The sequence below is a fragment of the Salmo salar genome, chromosome 08, assembly GCF_965601325.2.
Source record: "Salmo salar chromosome 08, fSalSal1, whole genome shotgun sequence".
Taxonomy (NCBI): domain Eukaryota; kingdom Metazoa; phylum Chordata; class Actinopteri; order Salmoniformes; family Salmonidae; genus Salmo; species Salmo salar.
The window spans coordinates 24881450-24904739 of record NC_138298.1 but is presented as its reverse complement, the minus strand read 5'-3'; the positions used below and the strand labels follow the sequence as shown (position 1 = coordinate 24904739).

Here is a 23290-nt window from a genome sequence, read left to right as displayed (position 1 = left end):
TACTGTTGTCCCGTTAACAATATTGATTATTATTATTTTTATTATGTTAATATTGTAAATCTCCAAAGTAAGCTTTGGCAATATGTACATTGTTACGTCATGCCAATAAAGCAAATTGAATTGAGAGAGAGACCGAGATGTGTAGAGAGAGAGAGAGAGAGATGTGTAGAGAGAGATGTGTAGAGCGAGAGAGAGATGTGTAGAGAGCGAGAGAGAGATGTGTAGAGCGAGAGAGAGATGTGTAGAGAGCGAGAGAGAGATGTGTAGAGAGCGAGAGAGAGATGTGTAGAGAGAGAGAGAGAGATGTGTAGAGAGAGAGAGAGAGAGAGATGTGTAGAGAGAGAGAGAGATGTGTAGAGAGAGAGAGAGAGAGAGATGTGTAGAGAGAGAGAGAGAGAGAGATGTGTAAAGAGAGAGAGATGTGTAGAGAGAGAGAGAGAGAAGTGTAGAGAGAGGGAGGATAAGTAAGAGAGATTGAGGAAGGAAATGGAAAGGAAAACAGGGAGCGAGAGAGGGGGGGAGAAAGAGGGAACGATAGCGAGAGAGTTCAAATCAGAGAGCAAGAGGGAGGGAAACTCACAACAACGAGACTGCAGCAGCACACACTTTCTAAGGAAGCATTTAAGCGAGGCTCCAAACAGAAGGACAGTCCAAAGCCTCCCTGTAAACCCTTTAATCCTGTCGTGATGCCCGAGAAACCAGTAACCGTGCTGTAATCACTCTGCTCAAAGCCGACGGTAAGTCTGTGACTAAGGCACACACAACATCCATGCATGGTTAAATCCCAAATGAATACACCGCCAAGTTAAAGGACAAAAAAAGAGAGAGGGATACAAAGAGGAAGGGAAGGTTATGAAGGAGAAGTGTTTGCCTTTCACGCTATCCAGGTGGATGTAGGCTCTGGTGGGGGAAGATAAGATGACAGGAAATGGAGCGAGGAGGTAGGAGTACAGTGGAAGTGGCGTCAGGTAGACAGGGCCGCTCAGTAGGGCCTTCATCTAGAGTAACAAGGCCATATTCCTGTGTATCCGTCTGTAGCACTGGGCTTTATCCTCCCTGCTCTGCATATTGACTGAGACATCTAAGAGCTACTGTGAGGCAGATTCTCACAACAGACGTCGTTGTGCCAAAATATGTATTCCGTTTTGGGATGAGGCTTTATCCACTTGTTAGGATCATCAACATCAATCTGAGTTGTTGAGATGTGTCTACTTTGCTGTTCTCTGCTTGCTGTATAGCACAACTCCAATTTCTGCCCACAACATTCAGGCGATGAAGGAAAATGACATGTAACAATTTAGAACTTATTTGATGACAAACAAAATGTGACTTTGAAGAGTCATCGTAGACAGGTTGTTTTTCTATTGGCTGCAAAGGCTGGACGATGCCTGTGCAGACTGGGCTCTGTCTTTGCAGAAACACCAGCGTAGATGGGTAGGTCGACTTTATCACGGCAGTTCGTCTCGCCTCTGACCTTGAGCCACACGTCACATACACCCCAGACTGACTAGGCTGTCCATGGTATTTCTTCTAAATGGATTACTCTACCCCCTGTCAGTCTGCCTGCCTGTCTGTCACTATCTGTTTGTTACCATCTCTATCAGTCTGTCTCACTGGTCTGGTCTCTCTTTTACAGGAGGTCAGATACACAGTCAACACAGAGCATTTGGTAAGTATCTGGTTCACAGGCTAAGTTCATTCAGGTTGCCCATTCATTTCAATATGAATACATGTCTTACTTACTGCAGAGTAAGTATGGTCTCACCTTTTCAAAGTGCTCATTAACAGCTACAAAAAGGGGATGAGGGCCGCTAGACTAGAGGTCGACCGATTCATCGGAATGGCCGATTAATTAGGGCCGTTTTCAAGTTTTCATAACAATCGGTAATCTGCATTTTTGGACACCGATCATGGCCGATTACATTGCACTCCACGAGGAGACTGCATGGCAGTGCTTGTTATGTGAGTGCAGCAAGGAGCCAAGGTAAGGTGCTAGCTAGCATTAAACGTATCTTATAAAAAACAATCAATCTTAACATAATCACTAGTTAACTACACATGGTTGATGATATTACTAGTTTATCTAGCTTGTCCTGCGTTGCATATAATCGATGCAGTGCCTGTTCATTTATCATTGAATCACAGCCTACTTCGCCAAACGGATCATTTAACAACCGCATTCGCGAAAAAAGCACTGCCGTTGCAACAATGTGTACCTAACCATAAACATCAACGCCTTTCTTAAAATCAATACACAAGTATATATTTTTAAACCTGCCTATTTAGTTAATATTGCCGGCTAACATGAATTTCTATTAATAACTAGGGAAATTGTGTCACTTCTCTTGTGTTCTGTGCAACAGAGTCAGGGTATATGCAGCAGTTTGGGCCGCCTGGCTCGTTGTGAAATATGTGAAGACTCTCTTCCTAACAAAGACAGCCAACTTCGCCAAACGGGGGATGATTTAACAAAAGCGCATTTGCGAAAAAAGCACAATCGTTGCACGACTGTACCTAAGCATAAACATCAATGCCTTTCTTAAAATCAATACACATATTCTTTAAACCTGCATATTTAGTTAAAATAAATTCATGTTAGCAGGCAATATTAACTAGGGAAATTGTGTCACTTCTCTTGCGTTCATTGCACGCAGAGTCAGGGTATATGCAACAGTTCTGGCTGCCTGGCTCGTTGCGAACTAATTTGCCAGAAGTTTACATAATTATGACATAACATTGAAGGTTGTGCAATGTAACAGCAATATTTAGACTTATGGATGCCACCCGTTAGATAAAATACGGAACGGTTTCGTATTTCACTGAAAGAATAAACGTTTTGTTTTCGAAATTACAGTTTCTGGATTTGACCATACTAATGACCTAAGGCTCATATTTGTGTGTGTTATATTATAATTAAGTCTATGATTTGATAGAGCAGTCTGACTGAGCGGTGACAGGCAGCAGCAGGCTCGTAAGCATTCATTCAAACAGCACTTTACTGCGTTTGCCAGCAGCTCTTTGCAATGCTTCAAGCATTGCACTGTTTATGACTTCAAGCCTATCAACTCCCGAGGTTAGGCTGGCAATACTAAAGTACCTATTAGAACATCCAATAGTCAAAGGTATATGAAACACAAAATGGTATAGAGAGAAAGAGTCCTATAATAACTACAACCTAAAACTTCTTACCTGGGAATATTGAAGACTAATGTTAAAAGGAACAACCAGCTTTCATATGTTCTCATGTTCTGAGCAAGGAACTTAAACGTTAGCTTTTTTACATGGCACATATTGCACTTTTACTTACTTTGTTTTTGCATTATTTAAACCAAATCGAACATGTTTCATTATTTATTTGAGACTAAATTGATTTTATTGATGTATTATATTAAGTTAAAATAAAAGTGTTCATTGTTCATTCAGTATTGTTGTAATTGTCATTATTACAAATATATATATATATTTAATTGTCGATTAATCGTCCAAGTTTTGTTTTATTATTCTTATATATATATATATATAAAAAGAAATTGGACGATTAATCGGTCTAGGCTTTTTTTTTGGTCCTCCAATAATCGGTATCGGCGTTGAAAAATCCTAACCGGTCGACCTCTACGCTAGACCCCACAAATAATTAACTCATTCTCTCTTTTTGGAAGTACATACCGGCCGTAACGGAAGTAAATGAAGAAGAAACTCCATATTTGGTGATCAACGAACATATTTTGACATAACGCTTGCAGAGCTGGTTAATGGGAGTTTGAATCTGAGCTTTCTGGGTGTTAGAGAGATCTCTAATGCACAGATACTGGTTCATGTGACGCTGTGCGCTGACCTAAGGAGTTATGACATCCCAGATATCCCCTCTTAAAGCCCTCTGATCACTGTGTGGATCTGAGAGGATCCGATCAGAACTATACCCCCTGAACTGGGGCTTCCAACTGGGGCTTCCCAGGCAAGAAGGCCAACCTTTGAAGGAGCCCAACTGTCATCTTGGGGCCAACTGCCAAGAAGAGATGCAAGGTGATGCAACAGAATGCCACATGAATCATATCTAAACCTGCAGTACATGTAGCCTAATACATTGTTCATAATAAGGAGTTCAGGTGTACTATTCTGATTTGATGTATTATACCGAGGTGAATTAACCTAAATATGGATTATACCGAGGTGAATTAAACTAAAGATGGATTATACCGAGGGGAATAAAACTAAAAATGGATTATACCGAGGGGAATAAAACTAAAAATGGATTATACCGAGGGGAATAAAACTAAAAATGGATTATACCGAGGGGAATAAAACTAAAGATCGATTATACCGAGGGGAATAAAACTCAAGATGGATTATACTGAGAGGAATTAAAGTAAAGACAGATTATACCGAGGGGAATTAAAGTAAAGACAGATTATACCGAGGGGAATTAAAGTAAAGACAGATTATACCGAGGGGAATTAAAGTAAAGATGGATTATACCAAGGGGAATTAAAGTAAAGACAGATTATACCGAGGGGAATAAAACTAAAGACAGATTATACCGAGGGGAATAAAAATAAAGATGGATTATACCGAGGGGAATAAAACTAAAGATGGATTATACCAAGAGGAATAAAACAAAAAATGGATTATACCGAGAGGAATAAAACTAAAGATGGATTATACCGAGAGGAATAAAACTAAAGATGGATTATACCGAGGGGAATTAAACTAAAGATGGATTATACCGAGGGGAATTAAAGTAAAGACAGATTATACCGAGGGGAATTAAAGTAAAGACAGATTATACCGAGGGGAATTAAAGTAAAGACAGATTATACCGAGGGGAATTAAAGTAAAGATGGATTATACCAAGGGGAATTAAAGTAAAGACAGATTATACCGAGGGGAATAAAACTAAAGACAGATTATACCGAGGGGAATAAAAATAAAGATGGATTATACCGAGGGGAATAAAACTAAAGATGAATTATACCAAGAGGAATAAAACAAAAAATGGATTATACCGAGAGGAATAAAACTAAAGATGGATTATACCGAGAGGAATAAAACTAAAGATGGATTATACCGAGGGGAATTAAACTAAAGATGGATTATACCGAGGGGAATTAAACTAAATAAGGATTATACCGAGGGGAATTAAAGTAAAGACAGATTATACAGAGGGGAATTAAACTAAAGATGGATTATACCAAGAGGAATAAAACTAAAGATGGATTATACCGAGAGGAATTAAAGTAAAGATGGATTATACCAAGGGGAATTAAAGTAAAGATGGATTATACCGAGGGGAATTAAAGTAAAGATGGATTATACCGAGGGGAATTAAAGTAAAGACAGATTATACAGAGGGGAATTAAACTAAATATGGATTATACCGAGGGGAATTAAAGTGAAAATGCTGTTTATGTACATGAGGTTTGAGAAGCAATTGGGATCTATAAGAAATACATATGAATACCAAAAACCCATAACAGTAAGAATGGTCATTTATAGCAATGTGACTATCAGTAAATCATTCCAAACAGGGAAAAACAGAACCAAATCATACTTTTATGCTTCATTTGGAAAAATGGTGATGCACTTCAATTATAGTTCAAAAATATGCTGAGAAGACAGCAAATAGCTTTGCCCCAGAAACAGCTGAAGCATGCAGCATAGACGAGGTGAACTGATTTCAGTGGGGAAAACACAAGCTGGACTCCTGTCTGATTGAACAATCCATAACTTCTGTATGACTTAGAGTGGAGGTCTGTGGAGGAACGGAATATGAGCCTAATTGAATCCTAAACAGTCTGGCTTGTTGAACTTGCAGGTGGAATAAATTAAATTGCTCATTGTGCAAGTTAACCGTCCTAGCTGCAGACATAGTGTGTGTGTGTGTGTGTGTGTGTGTGTGTGTATGTATGTGTGTGCGTAGGGTGCACATGCATACATGTGTGTTTGAGTGTGTGCAGATGCATGCACTTGTGAATCAGGGCTCCTTTGTAAAAGACAAATTGGTCTCAATGGGACTTCCCCGCATGAATAAAGGTTCAATGTGTGTGCATTTGCATTCATGCATGCATGTCTGTGTATCCCTAAACGCGCGTGTGTTTTCTCTCACCATGGCGGCGCTCTTCATGGCATGGCTGATGACCACGATGACACGTCCCCTGAAGCTCTGGAGGGTGCCGGTGGCGGGACACTGCACCAGCTCCCCGTCCGGAGAGAACGCCGTGCTGTAGGGGATGCTGATGCTGCCCGAGATGTGGCCTCGGCCAAAGCTGAACACCCTGGGTTAAGGGACAACGCTTTAAAATGTACACCAGTCTATGTAAAGTCTCAATGTCCTCAATAAGTTAGGGTGACCAATAAGTAATTAGAAGAGGGGCATACATGCTTATGTCAAACACTGCATTATTACCATAGCCGCGGGAAGTGGTTTGGGGGTGGGGGTGCTGCGATTTTCTTCTTCCATGGGTGGGGGTGGGGGGGGGGGGGGGGTGGGGTTTGTTTGCCCGTGCTGCAGACGGCTATATCGGTCTAATACAGGATTATTAAAGGCCCAGTGCACTACTTTTGTGATTTTTTTATATAATAATAATTAATATAATAAATATATTTGATTTTTCTTCTGATTTTTCAGGGGGTGCTGCAGCACCCTCGGCACCCCTACCTCCCGCGGCTATGATTATAACCACATCATAATTCATTCATTAAGTCTATTAGCATTCAGTAGTGATACCGTGAGCTCCATAAAGGTGTTTATATCCCTGCATACCACAACGGGTATGAATGTCTGATGTGGTATCTTACACTACAGTATAGTGCTGTTCAGCTAAACTGTTACCTAATTTCACAAGTTTACTTTTAACTTCTTGAAGGTTCTGCAAGTGTTTTATATGTATCCTGTGCACTGTAATTTTTTTAATAAATAATGTTGATTCAACGTACAATTTCATGGCAACCAGCAGCAATAGGATTGTGAGTTTAAACAAAAACAAATTGTTGAGCAAACTCAACAAAAACTTTGTGTGTGAAAAGTTTGTTGAAAAAAACTCAATTGTATTGCAGCTGGTTGCCTTACAATTGTATGTCAAATCATATATATATATATATATATATATAGACAGAAACTGTTTCCAATCCCTCATCCTGATAAAAGACAGTTTAACACTGCTGCAGTAATAGAACATGACTGAGTGGAGGGAAATGTCCCACAGACTGCAGTTTCACTGTTATGGGCCTAAAACCATGCAATTGGATATGATTTGGGGCTCTGACACAGTGAAGAATCTCAGGCTCCGAATGGGGTCGGTTCAAATTTACAGGGCCATGTCCAGGCCATGTCTGTCTATTATAAAATACAGGGATCTATAGTGGACTAGGCCTGTCGAGGGCTAGCTAATACACCAAGGCCACGGTAACTTGCTTGCTCCAATCAGATTCATTGCAGACATCACTTAAAATGTCTGTGCGCAATTGGGTGTAAAATATGCTTGATGTCCACAATATGGAAAATGACTGAAAGTGATGCTAAAGAAATCTTTAACTCAATCATTTCTCCACCTCTGTTTAGTCATGCATAATGAAACTACAAGACAACACAAGATCACTGATTAAAAAATACCTTCTGGGTAAATGCAATCATGGACACAGTGCATCACAGTACACAGTGCATCCCCCACATGACCACCCCCCACCCAGAGTGTAATAATTTAATGTGTGCATGTCATTGTCTGCGGTGAACTTGAGACAGGGGGTCTGTCTTGATCTGTCAGCCTAACAGAGGCTACCAGAAGTTTCTATTATGAGACAGCAGCTGCTCTGGCTGCCAAAGACAGTCTCCAGAAATAGGAGGGAGGAGAAAGGAGGAGCAGAGTAAATACCACGAGCCAGGCAAATTAAAGTAATAACTCAATCTCGGGGAGGGGTGAATGGGGAGGCTGGGAACTGGAAGGCTGCTTAAATTGACATAATGAGGGGAAAGAAAGAAAAAAGACAATACGTCTGTTAAGCTCTGCTGAGTGCCAGGCAGCTCGCGCTGAGGGAACAGTGTTAGCTATCTGCTGAGTGCCAGGCAGCTCTCGCTGAGGGAACAGTGTTAGCTATCTGCTGAGTGCCAGGCAGCTCTCGCTGAGGGAACAGTGTTAGCTATCTGCTGAGTGCCAGGCAGCTCTCGCTGAGGGAACAGTGTTAGCTATCTGCTGAGTGCCAGGCAGCTCTCGCTGAGGGAACAGTGTTAGCTATCTGCTGAGTGCCAGGCAGCTCGCGCTGAGGGAACTTTGTTAGCTATCTGCTGAGTGCCAGGCAGCTCTCGCTGAGGGAACAGTGTTAGCTATCTGCTGAGTGCCAGGCAGCTCTCGCTGAGGGAACAGTGTTAGCTATCTGCTGAGTGCCAGGCAGCTCTCGCTGAGGGAACAGTGTTAGCTATCTGCTGAGAGCCAGGCAGCTCACGCTGAGGGAACAGTGTTAGCTATCTGCCGAGTGCCAGGCAGCTCGCGCTGAGGGAACAGTGTTAGCTATCTGCTGAATGCCAGGCAGCTCGTGCTGAGGGAACAGTGTTAGCTATCTGCTGAGTGCCAGGCAGCTCGCGCTGAGGGAACAGTGAAAGCTAGGCACAAGCGAGCCAGAGAGAAGAACAAAAAACATACTTGTATAATTTAATAATCATTCTCTGGCTTGCTCCGTTTCCAAGTGTAGTTATCGACATTATTGCTACATAATTTTAAGACGAACGGTGCTCAACTGCTTTCCTGAAGCACTTTAGGCCACGTACTAAATTATTCCTGGGAAGAGAGAGGCCATTATACACACACTGACATATTTCACTTTAGTCGATTTAACTTGAGTTACTGAATCTTTGCTCTAGAACCCCTAAATGTAAGGTAGTCTACACAGCTGTTGTTTAAAACAGCTGTGCACTAACTACTTAAAAAGGTAGCTACAGTCTGAAATCTGGGACTCTGTTCAATTATCATTTACATTCTTGAATATATCCAGGCATGGAAACCGACCACTAGTAAAACACTGGATTGGTGTAATCAGTTCAATAACTTTGTGACCAACTGGAGACCCAACACTGTATTTTATCTCACAGTCATCACAATGCAGGGTAGCCAGCTCTAAGTGGCCCAAATCCCTCTTTGTTATTCTGGGTCAGGAGCCCTGGGGACCGCTGTCTATCAGGACTCTATAGAATGGAGAGGACGGTTGCCAGGTATTCTACCCCTAATCCCCCCCTGATTAATGGAGCTTTAACTCCCGCCTAAAACAATTATCATTCCACTGACCTCCTACGATGACTCTTCAGAGTGTGGCTCACTTTTAAGATGAAAGAGTATTGGTTACTTAGCGCTGGAAAGTCTACTCCTGATAAACTGAACAGCCGTCAGGGAAATAGAACTAGAAGAAAACAAACAGTCCATCTGTGCAGACAAACTGTGTTTTTGTTTTGTGATGTTGCACTTTTATGAATAGCCAAGATGGATTACTGGGTTATTGATTCTGGCAACCCGTTTTTAATCTAAGGGACTTATCAGGTGTATCCACTGGGGAGTGTGTGTGTGCGCTGAGTGTGTGTTAGGCTGTGTCATGCACACACACACAATAATGAATCAATAATTCAGCCGCACCCGTTGAGGGAACAAATCACATCCCACTTAAGGAGTTTGCCTTTTCTTTCCTCCAAGAAAGGTAAAAAAACATTAATAAAAAATGTGTCTGGGTAACTATGTAATTAGAACCAGAGGTTAAGTTGGACTTCTAATCAGATCTAACCCCCTGCACATTCACTCTCCTTATTTTCTTAGCATACTCTTATCCAGGGTAACTTTGTCCATTGGCTGTCAAATGTGCCAGACGTGTTCACACCCAGTGATAGGGCTGGAGGTTTTTCTAGAAGAATTACTCCAAGGACTTCAACAATGATACCTCGTACAAGGTCAATTCACAACCCAGGCAGTCTCACTTTAGTAATAGATTCCCATGACTGAACGGCAGATGACAGCAGCTTCTCCAATCAGCAGAGCAAATTAGTCCATCTCATACTTCTGATATATGAATTTCACAGGTATTCTCCACCCTGTAACAAAAAGTCAAAATGATTTTCAGTTAACCCATAAACCTCCCATCCAGTGGAGGTTTTTTAACTTTAGCCCACACAAGTCATTTTTGCTAGTAGGTTGCTAACAGGCTAGCAGGTGGCTAGCAGGTGGCTAACAGGTGGCTAACAGGCTAGCAGGTGGCTAACAGGTGGCTAACAGGCTAACAGGTGGCTAACAGGCTAACAGGTGGCTAACAGGTGGCTAACAGGTGGCTAACAGGCTAGCAGGTGGCTAGCAGGCAGCTAGCAGGCGGCTAGCAGGCGGCTAGCAGGCGGCTAGCAGGCGGCTAGCAGGCGGCTAACAGGCGGCTAGCAGGCGGCTAACATGCTAGCAGGCGGCTAACATGCTAGCAGGCGGCTAACATGCTAGCAGGCGGCTAACATGCTATGGGGTAGCTAACAGGCTATGGGGTAGCTAACAGGCTATGGGGTAGCTAACCAGCAGGCAGAATGGATTCTCCTCAGGTCCAGACCGTGGGGCCCCTCAGGGGTGTGTACTTAGTCCCCTCCTGTATTCTCTGTTCACCCACGACTGCGTGGCCAAACATGACTCCAACACCATCACTAAGTTTGCTGATGACCCAACAGTGGTAGGCCTGATCACCAACAATGATGTGATGGCCTATAGGGAGGAGGTCTAAGAACTGACAGTGTGGTGCCAGGACAACAACCTCTCCCTCAATGTGGGCAAGACAAAGGAACTGATCTTGGACTACAGGAAAAGGCGGGCCGAACAGGCCCCCATTAACATCGATGGGGCTGTAGTGGAGCAGGTCAAACATACCAAGACAGTCGTGAAGAGGGCACGACAAAACCTTTTCCCCCTCAGGAGACTGAAAAGATTTGGCATGGGCACCCAGATTCTCAAAAGGTTCTACAGCTGCACCATCGAGAGCATCCTGACCGGTTGCATCACCGCCTGGTATGGCAACTGCTTGGCATCTGACCGTAAGGCGCTACAGAGGGTAGTGCGAACGGCCCAGTACATCATTGGGGCCAAGCTTCCTGCCATCCAGGACCTATATAATAGGTGGTGTAAGAGGAAAGCCCATACAATTGTCAGAGACTCCAGTCACCCAAGTTAGACTTTGAGCAGTACCGGAGCGTCAAGTCTAGGACCAAAAGGTTCCTCAACAGCTTCTACCCCCAAGCCATAAGACTGCTGAACAATTCATAAAAATCGCCACCGGACAATTTACATTGACACCCCCCCCCCCCCGTACACTGCTGCTACTCACTGTTCGTTTGCTACCTATGCATAGTCACTTCACCCCCACCTACATGTACAGATTGCCTCAACTTGCCTGTACCCCTGCACACTGACTCGGTACCGTTGCCCCCAGTATATTGCCTCATTATTCTTATTGTGTTACTTTTTATTTTAGCCTACTTGGTAAATATTTTCTTCTTCTTGAACTGCTCTGTTGGTTAAGGGCTTGTAAGTAAGCATTTCACGGTAAAGTCTACACTTGCTGTATTCGGCGCATGTGGCAAATAAAGTTTGATTTAATGTAGTAGCTAACGCTCCAGACCTCCATACACTCCTCAGCCAGATAGAGGAGAGCACAGAAGGCAAGCCAGTTCTTGTACACAGGACCAGCCATATACACAGCCAATGTATACTCTGCACAAAGCCATAGCTGAACTGAACCAACAGAAAATATTTCCAAGACTGTGTGAATGGAGTAGATCAGTCTTGATGGAGCTAAAAGCTACATGCAAGCCTAAAACAAACAAACAAACAAACAAACAAACAAACAAACACACACACACACACACACACACACACACACACACACACACACACACACACACACACACACACACACACACACACACACACACACACACACACACACACACACACACACACACACACACACACACACACACACACACACACACACACAGTACTGGTGGTGGTACTGCACAACACCAATACAGCCTGAAGGTGAAAAGCATATTTAAGTAGTGATCCCTTCTCTGGAGACATAGCCGAGGCCAATAACACGTGCATTTATTCAGAAGAGGTACAGTAAGACCCGTCTTTCACGACAACATGCTATAAATTCCCCTTCAAAGTAAAACAGAACACTTGGGCTCTTGTCTCTCTATGTGGTGCTGTGCTAACACAAAACAGCCTGGGGGGTAGAAGAAGCATCTAGGTCGCTTTTATTGTAAAAGCACTTTGTGACTTCTTAATGTGCTGATGTAGTAGAAAAGGCTTCATTAATTTAACCGATCGATTGATTAATTCCCCCCTCTCTCTCTCTCTCTCACACACACACACACACTGAAGGATACTCCTCGATGCTGCGGATGTCGACGGCAAGGATCTTAGGCTTGCTGGCCTTGCTCCTCTTGGTTTGACCCCCCACCGACAGCTCACACAGGTCAATGAGGTCCTCGGCTGAGATACGGGGGGACACCTCGGCTTTCAGGTCACTCAGCGCCAAGGGCTCCCGCGACTGGAGAGAAGGAGATAAGAGAGAGTTATTATGACCACTCAGGTAGAATAGGTTCTCTCAGTACACAGTTTGTTATTTAGTTGGCCAGCAAACATCGAACTCTCAAAGGAAGACTTGAATATCTTGGTGACAATTACAGCATTCAGTGGTACTGTACAATAGCTTTGTCAGTCTTTTATACATATGTAAATACTGTATGTAGTTCTCAAGGAAGGACCCGAAGCGATATCAGTGCCATTGCCGGCAAAGAAGAAAATACTTTGTACTGAGGACAGAGGATTTTGGAAAGGCACTCTCCCTTTCCAGTCGACACTACAGGATAATGCTGCCCTGGAGGTGACAGCGCAGACAGGCTCTGATGAGCAGTGTTAATGGGAAGAGCCAGAGAGTCCACTGGCACTGTGGCTATTTGTCATCAAAGACTTGAGAGTATAAGCACGTTTTAGGAGTCTGTGTGGCAGGGACAATGGTGGCACTGAGGTGCCAGTATCTCCTGTGAACAGAGTGTGCAGCCTGAGGAGGAATCATACTTAGGTTTCCCCTTATAAGCAGTCTTGACATCTCTAGAGGTGTGCCACTGCAGTTCTGCCTTCCAGATGACTCTTGTATAATGTCACCTTAACCTTAAAGCTTCCACGAAACATCTCCTTGCAAATATATACAATTACAGAATCTACGGCAATACATGGCAAGGGGCAGGTGATATGCGTCAATGCATCATCTGAAGTAGAACTTTTCGATGGATGGCGACGCCTTTGGCAGTTGAATGTAGTCAAAAAAAGATATCCTCCTCGGGATTCAGCGCAAATCAAGTTGCGAAGACCTCTCACGTTCACTGATGGAGAGAGAAGAGAGAGAGAAGAGAGAGAGAAGAGAGAGAGAAGAGAGAGAGAAGAGAGGAGAGAAGAGAGGAGAGAGAGAGAGGAGAGAGGAGAGAGGAGAGAGGGAGCGAGCGAGCGAGAAGGATGGGATAGTGGGATGATTGCTATTGGTACATGAATCAACGAGCCCAATGATCTGCTGGCACAGATCACACATTTCACTGGCTGTCATGAGTCAATAGGAAGCATGGAGCATGAACGAGAGAGCAGGGGTGAGAGGAAGAGATTAAAAGAGTGAGAGAGAATTCAATTAAAAATACTTTAGGCTATTTATCCCACAAGAGGCAATTGTACAAACAAGGAGAGGATGAAGACGGAGAAGGGTGCTTTACTCATACAAACGAGAGGCAGTTCACTATCATTAGGTTCAGCGGGTGTATTTTATTCACTTGAGTTTGAGTTTATTTTATTTTTACAGGGACCAGTGCACATTAAATCAACGTTTCAGTAAAAATGCCGGTTTTAGCCAGCAGGCTAATATTCAACCGCAGTCCCTTAACTGTCCAGTCATTGAATCGGAAGGAGGCACTCAATGCTTTAAGACCTCTGAGCATCTTTGCAACGTATACAACCACACAGTTGGACTAAAACCAGCCATTAGAATTCTTTCACACTTTTACAGTGTTAGTTTTCATCAGCTGTTGTACAATATGATAAGACACAGGAAAACTGAATGTTGACTGCACTGGGCCTTCAAGGCCTATAAGTCAACATGTACCTGTTCCTCCAGCTTAAGTACTGGTAGCCCATGTTTATAGCCAAGTTATCCTTACTCATTGTGTTTTTATTCCTCGTGTAAATCTTTTCTTCTATTCTATCTCTATGTTTCTCTCTGCATTGTTGGGAAAGGCCAGTAAGTAAGCATTTCACTGATACACTATGATCAAAAAAGTGCCATCTACAACCTAAAAGGGTTCTTCGGCTGTCTCCAAAGGAGAACCCTTTATAGTTCCATCTAAAATCAACAAAAAAAGAAACGTCCCTTTTTCAGGACCCTGTCTCTCAAAGATAATTCGAAATATCCAAATAACTTCACAGATCTTCATTGTAAAGGGTTTAAACACTGTTTCCCATGCTTCTTCAATGAACCATAAACAATTAATGAACATGCACCTGTGGAACGGTCGTTAAGACACAAACAGCTTACCGACGGTAGGCAATTAAGGTCACAGTTATGAAAACTTAGGACACTAAAGAGGCCTTTCTACTGACTCTGAAAAACACCAAAATAAAGATGCCCGGGGTCCCTGCTCATCTACGGGAACATGCCTTAGGCATGCTGCAAGGAGGCATGAGGACTGCAGATGTGGCCAGGGCAATAAATTGCAATGTCTGTACTGTGAGACGCCTAAGACAGCGCTACAGGGAGACAGCTGATCGTCCTCGCAGTGGAAGACCACGTGTAACAACACCTGCACAGGATTGGTCCATCCGAACATCACACCTGCGGAACAGGTACAGGATGGCAACAACAACTGCCCGAGTTAAACCAGGAATGCACAATCCCTCCATCAGTGCTCAGACTGTCCCCAATAGGCTGAGAGAGTCTTTGAAGTCACTAAACAGCCATAACTGATAGGAGGGCTCCATAAAGAGGTAATAAAGGCTGTACAATGACCACACACACACACACACACACACACACACACACACACACACACACACACACACACACAATATGGTGCTGGCTATGCCAGGATAGTGGGTTTGATTCCCGGGACCATACGTATGGAAAATGTATGCACACATTGATTGGATAAAAGTATCTGCTAAATGGTAACGACCCAGGCTCAGTTCAGCATGGAGTTAGCATTTTTAAATGGTGTGAAAGAGGGAGAAACCTTTCCACATTTGTCCAATAACGTTTTAGATTTGTACTATCTGTTGCAAAACACTTTACGATGGTGTGCACTACTGAACACTACCCAGAGCTTGTTTTTCCTCACCAACGTTTACTGTGCAGAGGAACCTGATAGCCCCTATTGGTTCACATGATCAACTGCATGAGAACATGAATGTACAGTACTATAACGACAATGCCCATCATGGTAATAACCAGCTAGGACTGAGGTCTAGTGATAATGAATAGCCAACAGTCGTGTTGTACATTCAACATGCAGCGATTTGTCATCCCAATTTGAACTCCCATACATACAGGGCAATTATCCCTCAGTGTAATTCTATACGGAAAGCATTTGCAATTACTCCCATTATAGTCATGGTGACGTACAGGCATTAAGTTACAGTATTAGCACAAACGCTGGCATAATTTCTCATGGCACGACTCTATCCCCTATCAAGGATTTCAGTGTAAATTGCAGTCGCGACAGAGCAGATTAATTCAAATCATGAGTAAAGAAACTGATCAGAAAATGGCTAACTTGAAACCTAAGGAGCCGCCATGAAATCCATTAAGGAATAACCTTCACAAAGAAATAAAGGATTCCAAAGGAGGAAGGATAGTCCTCCCCACATTTGTTCCTTTTAGATCATATTGAATAAGATTATATGGACGGGGGGGTCCTCCCGATGATCTTTGAACAGCACTTTATAAATACAAACCCTAATGTCTTTTATGTTCCATTAATGGCCACGCAGCAGTTACCAATGTCCCCCTAAAGTGAAGGAACTTTTCTGGCAGCAGGGGCAAGCAGAGCAGAGCGGCACATTTTAATAAAACGCCTCAGTGTTTTTGCTGACAGACAGACTGGAGCTAGGCCCAGAGCGGAGCCGGGTCCTGGGTCCAGGCATACAGTAAACACCTCATTTCTCTGGTGTCATGAAAACAGCATCTCGCCCGGATTTAATGAAATGTTCTTTGGGAAATTGAATAAGTTAAGTCACTGCACGCTGTAGGGCATACATTCAACCAAACAGATATGAACTCAACACACATATTGATAAATGAAATGACAGAATCCATCTTCAGATGTGGTCGTTTCTTACAACTTCTGGGTGTCCAGTAAAATGTGATGTTATTTAACTAAAACGATCAAACCCAGATAGGCAGACTAGGGTCTTGAAGGAGAGTATTTTAAAAAGAATAACAATTTCATGTGCAATTCAAAAATATATATACTATAACATTATTTGCTGAAATGTATGGAACACACAGTAGTAGAAGCATTAAAGTGGGAAGCATTATGGTTTTGGTATCCTATGGTTTCTATAGCTGCATTAAAACCACCACTCCTATAACATGGTATTAATAAGAAAAACTGGATTCAGGTCAATACTCTAGCCTCCCTCTAAGATTGGCCATTATGTTGCATGTACGTGGTTCTCCTCTGTGTTACCCCCAAAAGAAAGCCTAGCGATGTAAACCAATCTCTCTGATGAGACTGACGTTTCACCGCCGTGTTCCTGTTCCTCCCTGCCTTTATGTGCTTTCTGAGGAAGAATCTTGAGGGCACTGCAGACTATCGTTACACGGTATACCGAACCTTGGGTACTTTTCCCAATACTACAACATGAAAAATGGTTTGGTACTACAATTTGTTACTTTCGGTTCTGTCAAACGTGCCTCACGTCATATAGGGATTGAGAGGATCGTGTCTGTCTAGTAAATTTGTCTGAATCTTCTCAAGAGGGCAGTAGTAAGCTAGCCAGGATACTTGTGGGTGGTAATCGGGCCCCCAGAGACTGGACGTGCTTATATGGTTTAGGGTTGAGCCCCCTGTGTCTGCGTTAACCAGCCATTAGGCTCCGATTACAACCCAGGATTTATTCCCCTTGGACGAATCATAAATTAACAGCCAGTCAAGTTTTATCCGTCTGAACAATCATAAATTAAATAGCCAGTCAAAGCTGACAGCCTGACCATAGGAAAATGAAAACCTCCAATAAATAATATATGAAAGATTGAGCAACTGAAAAAAAAACTGACTGATTCCGGAATGAATTAATACAGCAATATAGCGGCCATTTTGGGTCTAGAGTTCTCACTGACCCTCAATGTCCCCCATCGTCATAACATGTGTACTGTAGTGCTGTCTGTCTGAGAATGAGGCGGTGTACATTTGACTAAATGTCACCGAGAGAGTAACCGAGAGCAACCAATAGACACGTGGCGTACGATTTCATTAGGGTGTGAAAACCACACAAGAGGCACATTCTGTCTATGACATCACCACTCAATCATGGGGCCTAGGACAACCCATGTCTGAGTGGGAACACATGTATACTCATGACGAGATAGGTGGATTGAGGTAGCTGCAAACAGGTTAAATAGGGCCCACTGCCTTACAGCAAGGCCTGTCTGGGCATGAAGGAGCTAGAATAGAGTTAAATGGTGTGCCTGTATGTACGTACGTGTGTGTACGTGTGTGTGTACGTGTGTGTACGTGGTGTGTGTGTGTGTACGTGTGTGTGTGTGTGTGTGTGTGTGTGTGTGATATGAGTTTGGGCATAGGTGGATGTGAGTGAGTACATATATACACACGAGTGAGTGTATGAATGTGTCCATATCTGTGTGTGAGTGAATGTGTCCATATCTGTGTGAGTCGTTTGTGATGGAGGAGCACTCACCAGGTCCGTCTTGGGCATGTCCTGGTAGTCTGAGGAGTAGTAGTTGGCCGTCTTGCCGAAGCCGTTGGTGCTGCTGTCTCCCTGGGCCTTGGGAGGCTGGGCGTGCTGACGGTAAGTGGCACTCTTGGGAGTCCAACAGAACAGGTTGATGGATTCCCGGACGCAGCGCTCAATGTCAATCTCTGGAAGGAGGAAGGGAAACAAAGATAAGAAGGGGGGGTCATGATTTTTATTATTGATTCATGAATTTATTTATTCATGTAGGCCGTACTTGGCAGATAAAAGCTGAATTGCAGCACATAGAAGTAATTAAATAAGGCAACACATTTAAAAATAATAATAATAATCAGGGTGGGAACTGAAGCAGTTCGTAGTGTGTCATGGTAATTCTAACCAAAAATGAGACTGTATTCTTCAAAATAACTTTATTATAAGATTTGCAAAAATGAAGCAATCAATAACAACCACTCAACAGTGCATCGTTAGGAAAGCCCAACGAACAGAGTTGTCTCTCTCCTCTTATAGAAAAAATACAACCTAATTTGCCTACGTGGCAGTTTAGCAGATGGGTGGAAACAGGAACGAAACATGGTGTGTAAAAGCTGATTTAGCTTGTCTGTGCAGATTAAGATAGCTGACGTTACCACCATTGTCTGTTCCTTTCTGCATGTTTCCACACCTCTACATTCCTGCAGATGGTGAAAACAGGATGTCACATACTGCAGTCGCACCCACACAAGACAAGCCTGTATCAGCAAAATAACTAACATAACAATGGACAGTTATCTAAGTAAAACAGCATAGTAAGTCTAATTAAACAACAGAGTAGGTAATTAAATAAGTGTGAAAGGCCTGAGCAGATGTGGTGGAATCTCTGATACAAAAAAATGGGTGTGTCTGGGAAAGTGAAAGAACGACTTCACAAATTCCAGAACTCGTGAATGACATCTAAAACAACTTTCACGCCTTTATCCATGTATTTTCTGCACCATCTCTCACCCCGGGCACAAAAGCAGAGGAGATTATGCAAATTAGCATCAGGGTTTAGCGCGAACGTGAGCCGCTCACTCACTTCCTGACAATTCTACTAGTTTGACCTTCAAGGCAGATACCGTAAATAAATCATCTGTAAGTCATCACGAAACACCTTGACTGAGCTCTGTCTGTCTGTCTGTCTGTCTGTCTGTCTGTCTGTCTGTCTGTCTGTCTGTCTGTCTGTCTGTCTGTCTGTCTGTCTGTCTGTCTGTGTGTGTGAGAGAGAGAGAGACCAAGTGCAAGCCAGGGGCCTATAGTTTATCTGTGACAGACAAACCCCTTCCTTTACTTCAAGATCTCTTGACTACAACAAAACACAAAATCAGGTTGAGAGAAAAGATAGCCAAGTTACTTTGAATCCATTCTCCTAGTGCTTCATCCGCTCACTGAGCCCCTCCTCTTTCTCACGTCGTGTACGGAGCAGGGGATTAGAGAACGCCACTCACTGAGCCCCTCTTTCTCACGTCGTGTACGGAGCAGGGGATTAGAGAACGCCACTCACTGAGCCCCTCCTCTTTCTCACGTCGTGTACGGAGCAGGGGATTAGAGAACGCCACTCACTGAGCCCCTCCTCTTTCTCACGTTGTATACGGAGCGGTGGATTAGAGAACGCCACTCACTGAGCCCCTCCTCTTTCTCACGTTGTATACGGAGCGGGGGATTAGAGAACGCCACTCACTGGATTAGCAAAGGATTTGTAGCAAATTGGGAATTCAGAATCCTCCTGTTCTTTATTTTGTTCTCTATTTCACTGCCCCCTTTTTCTGTGCTAATGAAACGCATGGCTAATGAGAGCTTTTGGCATGGCCTGCCACTGACCCAGACAAAATCAAATATGAGATGGATCTTTATTCCAGGAAAGGGGGGTGAGGGTTTGTCAGGACAGGCTACGGTAGAGGGGCGGTATGCTCTCAGTGTACAGGACCTCACAAATATATGGTTACAGACAGGAGGTCATTCCAGTGAAACACTGGTAGTCAGATTCCTCTCCAGTCAACCATGCACACAGACAGACGAGAGACAGAGGGAGACCGACAGACAGGCAGCTGGGCATTTCATGGCAGTGTGTGTGTGTGTGTGTGTGTGTGTGTGTGTGTGTGTGTGTGTGTGTGTGTGTGTGTGTGTGTGTGTGGAGATACACTTTGTCAGATAGATGTGATTTGATTCAGTTGATTATGTGGCAGTTGATTGAATGAGGGGGGCTCTGACACAGTCAGGGCTACAAATCAACCGTTGGACTGGAGGGACTCTGGCAACTGCTAGCTAGGTAATGGGTATATGGAACCCTATTAAAAAGGCAGTCTGGGATATGGCCTCTTCTATTCAATGGCCATTTTGATTAAATACCCCTTGATTCATGAAGAATATAACTTAATGCATGTCTAAGTACAACTGTCCTGCCCTGGCCTACCATAACGCAAGATATGAGACTGCACTACTCCATTGGTCTACCATAACCCAAGATATGAGACTGCACTACTCCATTGGCCTACCATAACCCAAGATATGAGACTGCACTACTCCATTGGCCTACCATAACCCAAGATATGAGACTGCACCACTCTGTTGGCCTACCATAACCCAAGATATGAGACTGCACCACTCCATTGGCCTACCATAACCCAAGATATGAGACTGCACTACTCCATTGGCTATGTTTTAAGGTTGAAACACAAATCGCAGATTGTGCCTTTAAAATGTCTGTGCCAACGGCCCTGTGGGAGATGGATGTGACTCTGAATGATCGGGTAGTGACTAGTGCCACAGCCCCAATCAGACACAACGGAAGGAAGGAGACAACTGAATCACTGGCAAATGCTCCCTACATGTCAATGTGGACACTGTCTACAGAATGTAAATAGATGGTCTACTGTAAACCAGAAGAAAAGAAAACGCTCCCGGGCACTTTCTTTGATTACATTTAAAATGCAAATTGATTGACGGAGCTGTACTGTAGCCTCTCGGGCCATTCTGGTTCAAATGGTACGCGCACACAGTGACATTCGTAACACAAAACCCATAAAGCAACCCTATCCAATCCACTTTCTATCCAACCCTTATATCCTCACCGCTTCCGTCTATCCAAACATTCGACTTCCTGTCTGAGAAGTGGTCTGGCAGCTCTTGGTGGTTGTATTACTCCTAGCTACATGTCTAGAACTACAGTTCATCAGGCCTGTGAGCTGTGCTCCTCATTGAGGCGGATGCTAATCTTGCGTGAAGGCAAATGCTGCCGCATCATCAGTACACCCATGACAGGGCCTTACCTAATGCCAAGCCAGCCATTGTAACGTGTGTGTTCATGTGTTGGCAAGTTTCCAAACAAGAAAAAGTTACAGATGACTTTAAAAAGGCAACATGTTGAACTAACAGAGGAACAAAGAGGGGACAAAATCAGCAGGTTGAGACGTTGCGTTCTAGAATGCCCGCAGGGCGAAAATAAGCTTTCTGTGCCTGCCTCGGTTTACTTAGCGTGCTTAGTCCTGCCTCGCTTTGGTTCCTCATTCAATTCAATTTTAACTCCCAATCTTTGAATTTCAGGAGCGAATTCCTGCCTTCTAATCTTCCGTCCGAAATTAATGACACAAAAGATAACACCTAATCTTGACATGCTGTCATGGTGGGCGACTTTTGTTTAACAGTTTTGCCAAACGATTTGGCGGAGGAGGAGAAGAGCTATCCGGGTCAGAGATCAGAGACCGAGCGTCACTCGATGGGCACAATAGAGGCATATGGCACATCCTTAATGTGTCTCTTGCCAGTTTTACTTTGAGAGACGTCGTTCAGACAGAGATCTGGGATCCATCTGCATGACCAAGAGAACCTTATGACGGTGTGCGTGCTCCACCTCCCTCTAAGCACTCTGGGAACTGTCCTCCCCTGGTATTAACTGTAATAGTCTTGTCAGTGAGAATTAAATGACCCTGGCACCATTCACCGTTTATGGAGGGAAAAGAGGAGAAGAGATGGATCATTTAAGAGCCCGCTCGCTTGTAACTTTATCTTGACTGGTAACTTTTATTCCGACGCTCAGAGACAGAAAGAGAGAGAGAGAGACAGAGAGAGAATCCGAGAGGTGCTTCTTTCCCCATCACAAAAATAAACTACAAACATTTTAACCAGTCTGAAATACCCCTTCATTCAACTATCTACAATATTTGAATCTATGGTCACGAAAAAGCTATTGCTTAATACATTATCTATCAGGCTTACATAGTGACTGTCAGGCATAATGTCGTAGTGCCCAGGGTCATGAATATTGCATGCAATCACACACACACACACACACACACACACACACACACACACACACACACACACACACACACACACACACACACACACACACACACACCTCCAGCAAACAGAGGCTAGCCTAATACTTGAGGAGAGATTGACAACCGGTTTAACAAGCCCCAGCATGCGGCTGGTCATTCCATGGCAGTGTGTGTGTGTGTGTGTGTGTGTGTGTGTGTGTGTGTGTGTGTTAGAGATGAACTTTCTGTCCAAATATATAGTGACTGAGGCATGATGTCGTAGTGCGACCTGTAAAAGGTCATAACCAGAAATTGCTTGGCAGCCTAGGCACTAAATAAACACAATTAATAGCATCACCCGAGGGAAGAGAAAACAGCTAGGGTAATTGACTGGTTGATGAAAGATAAATGAAATACGCTGCTCTGAAGTTTACAGTACTTGGCTGAGAGCCAGACGATGACAACTTGCACATGAAAAGCAGGTTTGTATGTAGTAAGGTACGTGTATAAGGACACCAAAGCTGCCTGTCTGCATGCTGATGGAGAGGTAGAGTGTTTCTGGTTCCTACTGCAACACAGACGGTTTTATTTGAGGTGTACACATGAATCTCTTGTAGCTACAAGCCGGTAAAACACAAGTATGCAACTAAACAAAAGGAATCTGGGGCTCCACAGGTAAGAGGATATCAATCCTTCACGGCCTGACAGACACACACAGAGGGAGACAGAGAAGTCCCAGACAACAGTCCAGCACAACACCACCCCCTTAACTAGACCTGGAGAGCTGTAGAGAGACATATCTGCACTCTGGACTGTAGTGAGACAGCATAAACAGGACAGAGAGCAGGAGGTGGTGAAGAACAGAGCACTAGAGGAGAGGATCAGACTGCTGGAGGAGAGGGTGAGGGGGATGGCATGTGACAGAGAACAACCCACTAGAGAGGTGGCCACCACCACAGAGAAGCCAGCAGAACAGCCCACCTCGGCACCGGACAAAAGTCTGGACACCATAGCAGAGCAGTCCACCCCTGACCATAG

The 23290-nt window shown here is 43.7% G+C and overlaps 1 protein-coding gene across 1 annotated transcript in view; it reads right to left on the bottom strand.

Moving 5' to 3' along the window:
* The window catches only part of LOC106610360 (TBC domain-containing protein kinase-like protein), a 69718-nt gene that overhangs the window by 7487 nt on the left and 38941 nt on the right, over positions 1–23290 (bottom strand). The window contains exons 23-25 of the mRNA XM_014209681.3: positions 17961–18142; positions 12389–12552; positions 6104–6263 (exon numbers count right to left, since the gene is read on the bottom strand). Of these exons, the coding sequence (XP_014065156.2) occupies positions 6104–6263; positions 12389–12552; positions 17961–18142 (506 nt within the window). The remainder of the gene's footprint in view (positions 1–6103; positions 6264–12388; positions 12553–17960; positions 18143–23290) is intronic.